This window comes from Asterias rubens, chromosome 18 (assembly GCF_902459465.1).
Source record: "Asterias rubens chromosome 18, eAstRub1.3, whole genome shotgun sequence".
NCBI lineage: Eukaryota > Metazoa > Echinodermata > Asteroidea > Forcipulatida > Asteriidae > Asterias > Asterias rubens.
The window spans coordinates 4,191,001-4,201,106 of NC_047079.1; the positions used below are offsets into that span (position 1 = coordinate 4,191,001).

The 10,106-nt window shown below is 39.0% G+C and overlaps 1 protein-coding gene and 1 long non-coding RNA gene across 2 annotated transcripts; one reads left to right on the forward strand and one right to left on the reverse strand.

Moving 5' to 3' along the window:
* Positions 1–1,460: 1,460 nt before the first annotated feature.
* Positions 1,461–10,106, reverse strand: LOC117302601 (2'-5'-oligoadenylate synthase 1A-like). Its single transcript, XM_033786578.1, has 6 exons — positions 9,819–10,106; positions 9,321–9,618; positions 4,251–4,302; positions 2,755–3,201; positions 2,473–2,545; positions 1,461–2,006 (listed from the first exon to the last, which is right to left on the reverse strand). The coding sequence occupies exons 1-6, from the start codon at positions 10,104–10,106 to the stop codon at positions 1,941–1,943; spliced, it is 1,224 nt and encodes a 407-aa protein (XP_033642469.1). The 3' UTR covers positions 1,461–1,940.
* Positions 4,855–6,376, forward strand: LOC117302491. The gene is made up of 3 exons (XR_004520439.1): positions 4,855–4,989; positions 5,710–5,822; positions 6,274–6,376. It is a non-coding gene; the product is annotated as an uncharacterized LOC117302491 (long non-coding RNA).

The following is a 10,106-nucleotide window of genomic DNA, read 5'->3' on the forward strand; positions in this document are numbered from 1 at the left end:
ACTTCGATGACCGATTGAGCTCAAATGTTCACAGGTTTGTTATTGTATGCATAATGTTAAGATACAGCAAGTGAGAAGACTGGTCTTCGACAATTAGCATTCGTGTCCGTGTCTTTAAACTTGTTTGGGCCCTATCTATTTATGTTTGTGGTTAAGTGTCACGACTCACGGACCCACTCTCTGCTGAACAGATTCACCAGAGCCTGAGTTCGGTGCTCTTCACCGCACGGCCACGACTCCCTTAATCACGAAGATATACGCATAAACCTACGACTAGATTATAATAATGACCATACACTCTAAAAACTAAAGAGTTGAATCCAACACTTGCAAGAGTTCGGTGGGTGACAACACTTTTAAAAGCAGTGTTGAATCCAGCATTTGTATATGTTAAATCCAGCATTTTCAAGTATTCAGTCAACAATTTAAGTGCCAGTTTTAATGTTCAAAAAGCTGATCCAACAATTCTATAAAAACAAAAACTGAGAAAACAATGTTGGATTAACAAACAAAACACTGGATCCAACACTTTCAAAATGTGGTCACTCACCGAGCTATTCCAAGTGTTGGATTCAACTCTTCAGTTTGTAGAGTGTAACTTACACTCAAACATACAACTAACAGTAATCCATGCTTGACTTTTATAAACCTACATACTAACTTATAATTATGAAACTGTGTATACTTTAGCTTACATGTCCCCACTAAACCGTACAATGAAAACTTACTGGTTAAATATAGCCATACTATGGGTGCGAAAATACAAGTTCTATTTCTTTTTATAGTACTGAAAATGTTATCATTATTAAACTGTCCAGAATATCTGAGTAAGCAAAAGTTTGTAAGTTTGTAATAAAATTATATTAATCCCGCAGAGATGTAGCCTTTTCTAAATCCCAAAACAATAGGCATATTGTTACATAATAACGGAGTCCAACATTATAAACTCTTGAAGGGCAATTGTGTAGAACATGTTGCTGAATGAGGAAATCCCACAACATTCCTATTTTATATTTTGTTTTCTTCTATGTTTACGTGGGTATTTTTGTTTCTTCTCTCTTTCCGTGTTTACCTTCAAACCACCCAAATAAAACACGACAGCTTATGGTTGACCTGTGTAGTATTTGTTACTACGGAAAAACAAGACATAAAAGTTTATCATTTCACTGTTAAAGGCAGTGTACTTGGTATTTACTATTGGTAATTACTCAACATAATTATTAGCGTAAAACCTTTATTCATTACGAGTAATGGGGAGAGGTTCATAGCATAAAACATTGTGGAAAACAGCTCCCTCTGAAGTGATGTAGTTTTCGAGAAAGAAGTAATTTTCCACGAATTTGATTTCGAGACCTCAAGTTTAGAATTTTGAGGTCTCGAAATCAAGCATCTGAAAGCACACAACTTCGTGTGACAAGGGTGTTTTTTTCTTTCATTATTATCTCGCAACTTCGACGACCGATTGAGCTCAAATTTTCACAGGTTTGTTATTTTATGTATATGTTGAGATACACCAAGTGAGAAGACTGGTCTTAGAAAATAACCAATAATGGCGGTCTGTATACGTTAAGGGCAAAACAATTTACATGGTAAGAAAGTACAGCAGCTTTGGATAGTAAATTGCATTTTGAGAAACATTTCATTTCGAGGTACGAAATCACTTTATATCCCACCAAATTAATTTGATTATAAAAGGCGTTACCGTGGTAACGCTTCTCAGATTGTGTATTCCTGTAGGGAATGTGCTTCCTGTGCAGACATAATTCGATCCAGATTTTCGGCAATATTATCTCAATATACGCAATCACGAAATGAAATGTTAATTTGTATTGCTTACATTAAACTAGGTTATTTAATATAGGATTAAAGTTGGTTACTGTGCGACGAATAACTGCTTGAACATGTCACTCCTTGCTTCTACTGAGGGCGCCCTACACGTTTTACCACGCACTGACGTCACTGAGCAGGTCGGTCTGGAGGGTCTTTTCGGCAGCTGCCTTTATCACCTGCATGAGTAAGAATTGAAAACACTGTATGAGTAATGGTAAATGGGTTTTTACATGCTATTAATGATTTTATTTGTGACTTGTTTTACTCATTTCTAAAAAACTAAAGCACCTTAGCAAGTAATATTTGAAAGGAAGTTTTCTACTATCATTATCTTCAAACCGTGTTCAGTTTAATGTAAATCTATGGACATTTTGAAAAAGTACCCGAATCCGAACAATGTTCGTTTATATCAACCATTGATAATTCATTCATTCATCCAGCATATTGCTGTCCTTACATTCCACATTTCAGAACAAAATGTTGTCAATAATAGGCATTGGTTCAAGTTTTACGTTATACACACAGTGAATTAAGATATGAAAACATGATAACTCCAAGTGATTTGTTGATCAATTATACAAGATAGTCATAAAAATGCAGTAAGTAGGACAACAATGGTTTAGGCGATTGCATTTTGCTTACCTCCTTGTTGTCGTTCTTCTGGTACAAGTCGCCAACGTTGTTCGTCGGATTTGCCGGGTCCAAAATGATTGGCCTGTAGATGGGAGGTAGAGAAACGAGCAGCATGGTTAAGGTAATTTTAAACAAACTGTGTAAGTCTCGTAGTCCGCAATGTACACGTACGAAATGTAATCCTTTGCATACTCTAAGGTGTCTTTAAAGCTGTGGTGACAAGGCCCTTTATGTGTTTAGTTTTCTCTGAAAAAATGTGATCTTATTTTGACGCTCAGCTCTTTAGTTTACCTTTCCATGTTGAGTCTCTTGATAATAGTTTCGTTGAGATTATCATCGACACCGTCCATGAAGTTCCAATAAACACGCAGCCTGTCCAGCTTGGTCAGAACCTCCAAGACGCTCCTCAAACCCCGAGCTTTGTTCAGTCGTCGTCCGGGCTTCCCTGCCTTCTCCCACCGGTAGATGGTGATCAACTCCAGAGGGTATGACTTCTGGAGATACTTAGGAAGGAATCTAGACGCCCAATACTTCACCAGACGTATCAACTCCTTCACGTGGCTGGGTTGTTCCTTAACAAACCGCACTTGGTGCTCAACAAAAGATGCATAATAAAACTCTCGTGTTTCACGCCCGACGTCATCGGTGCCAACGTCTAGCATAGACTCGAACATGTTACGGTTCGCTAGAAAGAAATAAACCAGAATCAAGCACTGAATATTTAGCGACTGGCCGTTTCTGAAGATGACGGCATTATTTAAAGTTACTCAAACTATGTGCACAAGTAAACTAAACCGTGTTTGCGCTTTGGGCTATTACAATAAAAACGTTAGTCATAAAATTCATAATGATTCTTAAAACTTTGTGGTTTTCCTTGTGCTTTGGGAACTTAAAAAACAAGGTGCGCCATTTTGTTAACCGAACTGTTTTACTTTAAAAAAGTGCGGACCTTGTTAGTTTACGAAGTAAAAGAAAAACATTACGATTTCTATGTATGATTGTGCGAATCATTATTTTCTACTTTTAAAACATCTTTTCCAACCATATCCATTTCATAACGAACACATGGTTTCTATAAGATACCCCCAAATAATTCAAAGGCAACTCGCCCTTTTTTTAGTTAACATTACTGTGTTCTCGTTCTACTAGTGATCAATCGTTTTGCACTTTCAAAGCACCGTTGCACGTTCAGATCTTGCCATTGTCCAATCACAAGCTCGAGAATGAAGGTTTCCACCCTACTCGGCCCGTTGTCTTTAGTAAACGCTATAAATATTTATGATATTCAATAGAGGCAGGAGAGCTGCAGGCGTTTGTATTGCCCCCCGGGATATCTCGCATTGTTTGATTCCTGCAAAGCATGCACACAGCGGACAATCACTCACACGAGCCAAATATAACCGAAGGAAAAGGCGCAAAGGGGAAAAACTTTTCAATTACTTTTAAGAACCCACTTAAACTATTTTGCACAGAAATGTATGTTTTTGTTTGTGAAAGAAGGGGCTGGGTGAGGCATGTTGGGTGTCACTTTGGCCGAATAAAAGGATTTAGAATTAGTTAAGCTGATACTCCAGCGTCCTTGCTTAGTGTTCTTACCTACATGTTTTAAGGCCGAGTCACACTGCAGCGATAACGAAAACGATAACGACGCAAAGATAACTCAATTTATTGGTTGAATGAGCGTGTGTGCGTATTCTGCGTGGAGCAATTCAACCAATAGAATGCGTTCTCTTTCCGTCGTGATCGTTATCGTTTTCGTTATCGCTGCAGTGTGACTCGGTCCGAACAGGTAATACGAGATTTTCCTGGGGCCGACAAACGCCTGCAGCTCTCCTGCCTCTATTGAATATCATAAATATGTATAGCGTTTAAAGATGGACTATAACGGTACTCCTACATTAAAATCACTATCAGAACTTGTTTATGTTGTGTTCAGCTATCAATTCATTGTTGTGGTCATGTTTTTCTCCAAATAATTTTGCTACAATTTGACCGAAAAAATTTGACCTCGATTCTTCGATTTTGAAATTTCCCGCCCTGTACTGGTTCCCGGCTATTAAACCAACACTGAAATCCAAGCGGATTTGTACACCAGCGGACGTCATGAACGCGGTCAAAAAATGGTGATGTCATACCCATGAAGCAACGAGAGTAAACAAAGATTACGCCATGTTACTCCGTGTGTTGTGTATGCGTTTTCATCCACACTACAGGCGTGCGTGTGTGCTACAAAGCTTTTTGTTTCTAGTGTATCAGCTATAAATACTGCCGACTATTTGGTTGTTTGTGGATGCACTAGACGTTTCAAAGTTTGTGTAAGAAGCCTGGATCGATTCCGAAATTTAAACCTCTAAACATCGAGAGAATTCAGGGGCATCTTCTACCACCAGGCTCCAGCCAGTGCTGCTTGTGCATGCTACGAGTACGACGTCGACGGGGTCCCTCTGCCGTGGCCCTGGTCGCAAGTGGCCGTGGAACAGCAAAAGAATGAAGTGGCATTACAGAAAAGAGAGGGAGAAAAGCCTGGTAAGTACTTGTTAATAATTTTTAAAAATCTACTACTGAGAAACTATCTCCATTATTAATTCAGGCCCAATTCATGTACATGTATTTGTAATAAGAAAAATAGTAAACAATCTCTACCCTTTTCATGCAAGGAACAACATCTTGTTGTCAAATGACACAATGTGCATGCTCTGAATCTGACCCGACTACCATAAAATATCTACCGGATACATAGTGTATTGACTCTGTTGAGTGATGAATCCATGTAGCCACCCAAGTGCTTTTGGCATGTTTATGCCCTGGTTTACACTTTCTGGCATGTTTATGCTCAACCATGTGTGAACACTATATTAATCCATTTAAAAAGTTGATTGTTACAGTTAACAGGCCTCGCTGACATGTATTTATATTGGTCTATACTGGATTGCTGGACATTGTTTTTGCCAAAGCTGCCTAAGAATTGTTCGCTTTTTTTTTAAGGCACAGCTCAAAAATATGTTCAAACTCCCATCCATATAATTGCCCATCCATGGTCATTCAGATTTGTTTCTCTCCTAATTCAGGAATTACCAATTCCAGAGAAGTTTAGTGTGAAGTTTTCTTATAGCTGTGTTTATTGGCTTGGCACGGTTAATTACATGGAGTGTTTACTATTTGCATTTGAAAATAAGGCCAGTTCTTTTTCAGCACTAGTTTTTTAATTTATTTATTTATTTTTTGTTTTTATATTTTTTTTTACAGAAATAACTCGCAGCTCTACACTACAATGAGAATGCAGGACGAAGACAATGCAGGACGGAGACATGCTAGCCAGAACTAGAAATGGAGACCTAAGATTCTCAATAGCACTTTAGGTAAGTAGTAGGCCTATGCATGCAATTTTTCAGAGGAGCAGATGATTTCTTCATTTTCAGTTTTTCAGCTGCCCCTTTGAAAACTGTTCACGGTGGAGGGGGGGGGGGGGGGAGGGGATGGGGTGTTGAATCGCAAGAACCCCCACCCCGATCTGTACCTGAACAGTTTTGTACTAGGTGTAGATCTGGGGGGAGGGGGTGGTTGGAGGTCATGTTTTCTATCAGACATCAAGAAAACCTGCCCCCTTGGTTTTGTTGCATGTGGACTCCTTTTGTTCTGGTTTTGCGTTAACTCCTGTAAGGTTCTTATCAAAACTGCGCCAACTCAAAGAGAGATTGTCAGTCTGTGGTGTTACGTCAAACCTTCCGAGATTGTATTTCTGCCTTGTAAATTTTCAAGAAATCCCACATAACGATTATTTGGTTTTGTTTTTTATTTCTCATTAAACAGATACGCAAAGAATGCATGCACAATGCACTTGTTCATTGTCAGCAGGTTGACAAGACATGAAAACAACTCCATCCGCAGCTGATGTGTAACCCCCGTGTCATTGACATCAACCTTCACCAGCCGGAAAAGGATGCAGCAGCTTTGTTTTGGGGGGGGGGGGGGGGGGGTTCAAAGGTAGTAGGTTCAACTTTGTTTGAAGAAAGAATGACCTGTGCCCAGTTTCATGGATCTGTTCACCACAAAATTCTGCGCTTATGATCACCGTTCTCTGCTTACGTCCAAAGGCTAAATTTCTGCGCTTACATTTGTAAGCGTAGAATGCCTGGTATAAACCAAGTATGCACCCATGACCCGCAAAAGCCAAAATTTGCTGGTAACCTGTGAAACACGCTTGACGTAAGCACAGAATTTCCTGCTTCCGCAAGTGTCAATTCTTTGTTTACAGTAAGCAGATCCATGAAATTGGGCCCTAGCCTGCACACATTGATTTTTTTGGTGTTTCTTTTGGTAGGGGGGGGGGGTTCCATGGTAGTAGAATCAACTTTGTTTGAAGAAAGAATGACCTGTGCCCAATTTCATGGATCTGTTCACCACCAAATTGTGCACTATGATCACCGTTCTCTGCTTACGTCCAAAGGCTAAATTTCTGCGCTTACATTTGTAAGCGTAGAATGCCTGGTATAAACCAAGTATGCACCCATGACCCGCAAAAGCCAAAATTTGCTGGTAACCTGTGAAACACGCTTGACGTAAGCACAGAATTTCCTGCTTTCGCAAGTGTCGATTCTTTGTTTACAGTAAGCAGATCCATGAAATTGGGCCCTAGCTTGTACACATTGATGTGGGTTTTTATTTTATTTTTTATATATATTTTTTTTTTGGGGGGGGGGGGGGTAACCAGGGTAGTACAATCAACTTTGTTTAAAAACAGAATAACATGGTCTGTACACAATGATTTTATTATATTCTTTTAATGTACAACTTAATTTACAATTTACAAAGAGAACCACAGCTAACTAGGTACATAACATGGCTTAGGTTTTCTTTTTTAGGGGGAGGGGCGTTGACAGGGTTGTATAGTTAACTTTTTTTGATGACGGAATGTTCAGATGATTTCGCTATCACTAGGCAACCTTTTTTCAATTTTGATATTTAAAACTGAAAAATAAACTATTGTTGTTTGCAAATACATACAGTTTTAGTGTTGTCGTTATTATGGAGGTGTACATGTAGGCTTCTCTTTTTTTGTTTTGTTTTTATATTTCTGCTAACCAAGTTGAATGTTGTTACCATGTTAATCATAGTGTATTGTTGACAACAGGGGACAAGTTTATTGCACATAAGTGCTAAATTAATCAATTTGAACCACACACCTAATTTTATAAGCCAGAGTAATTTACATTTTGTGTCTTTCAGAGGAGTGGGTGGTTCAAATTAAATTAATCAATTTGAACCACCCACCCCTCTGAAAGAAACAAAATGAAATAATATACATGTACATTTATACGTAAATTATTATGGCTTATAAAATTATTTCTCACTCCCTCCGGATCATTATAACTTGGAAAATTGTTACGACTGAAGACAAATAAACCAAAGCAAAGCAAAGCTGCCTAATCCGTTGGTGGATACGAAAATCCTTCCACTGTACTTTACACGAGGGTTTGGAAATGTCCTTCGTGTTGCTGCCACCAAACATGATGTCAGTGGCAGCGGTTGAACGGACAAGATAGTCCTAAGCTCACCACTTGCTGATATTCAACATTGCAGTGTTTTCTGTAAAACAAAACAAAAGAATTCATACAAAATTATTAACAAAAGAATTCATACAAAATTATTAACAAAAGAATTCATACAAAATTATTAACAGCAGATTTGTGGTTTGCATGGTGAAGTGTTAATATTGCATGTGTGTACCTGAATTGCTTTAAAACTATACCCATGCCAGAAGGCAATCATAATCCAAAGTAACAGTTACATACAAGTACATGAGATATTTGTGTAGATGCACTATGTCAACCACCACGCAGTTACTTGGTGGAGAAAAACAACAACATAGGTTATCTACAATATCAGTTTAAATTGATAATGTATGAATTTTGCCAACAAAGTATAAAACGCAAGACGAACATTACCCCTCCCCTCACATTTCTACTGCCTAAGTCAGTGCATGTTTTGTTCACATACATGTATTTTAACGTGAATGGAGGTAAACAATAAACCTTGTCCATCATGTTCGTTCATGTTTTAATTTAGTCAAGGATAGCCTTCAACTATTTTTGGGAGCAGAAATAAACTGATCAAACGAAGCATCATTCAGTATAATTCATGAAACGTTTTGTGGCCTTACCAGTCTGTCTTTAGCCGTCGATCATCAGGGTTTGGCTCATCGTCTTCGGCCTGACGATCATCGTCTCCGGGCTGGTTAACTACAGTACATGTACTCATAACACGTCTTCGGCTTCTCTCTCGTCCGGTGAGCTCCCCTTATCGCTAGAGCCCTCACTTTCCTCTGAAGTGCCTCCCTGAAATGCCTTTTCCTCATCTATACTGTGGTTTTCCCAAGACCCGCTGCCATCGGACATTTTCACTGTTTTTTTGTGTCAAAAAAATGCAGCCTATATAGTGTCCGATGTTATTCCACATTCAATGTACATGTAAAATGCACGCACACGATCGACCTGACACAGTGTACAGAGCTTCGGTACGTGGTGTGACGTCACACACTGTGTATGAATGGTTCGTGGGTCACCGGCTTTTGCCGAAACTGAGTTTTCTGGGTCGGAGTACGCCGCGCGAATTTGTGTTTTTTTTGCATGAAGGAAAAGGTTTTATTGAATACTACTAAAATATCAGTCCTTATTTTACATTTCTTGTACAAAAATAGTAATATTGGCTATATCAATAATCTATAATAGTCCATGTTTAACAAAGACAACGGGCCGAGTAGGGTGTGAGCCTTCAGTCTCGAGCTTGTGATTGTACAATGGCAAGAACTGAACGTGCAACGGTGCTTTGAACGTGCAAAACGAATGATCACTACTTACTGTGCCGAAAATGTCGAACGTTCTCCTCCGTTGTGGGAAGAAGATTGAATTCAACCAATCGTTCTCTGGCTTTTAACTTGAAATTCACCGAGTGTTTGGTGAATCGTAAGCCGTCTTGCATGGTCGGCTCATTTGACACATTATACTTCAGATGAGAAATGATTTTGGGCAGAGCACTCTTGTACTTTTCTAAGTTCTCAGTCTCTGTGATGAGTTGTAGTTCTGGTCTGTTGACAAACACAACCAGATCCACGTCAGATAGATTTTCTACCATAGTTTCTTTTCCGAACGATCCACCCTGCGAATGAAACAAAAACATCTGATCACAGGAAACCGGATACCCAAACTACAAGTGTGGGAATAGCTAAAATAAGTAACATACTCAAACAAGATACCCAAATAGTGTTACCGTAAATCTCTCTCAGAAGAAACATACTAGTAGAAGTCTACTCTATCATACCACAGAGCAAGGAAATACAAGTCTAAGTTGACTTTTACCTTAACGACTCTATCAGTGAAGTCAAGAGTGTCCATATGACGGGTGGAGTTGCAAATACTTATGCGCACAGATTCGATTAATGATGAGCATTCAGTTGCGAATTGCTCCGTTCTGTGTTGCATGTTCTCGCTGGAATCATTGTACCAATTCTCTAGTTCATCCGGAGATAAACACCACGGTTTTTCTCTCACTTCCTTCTCCAAGTCTAATCCATCTCCACAGGCAGACGGCTTTCTCTCTACCGGTACTATGCGGTAGAAATTGAAAAATAACACATGTATAAACAT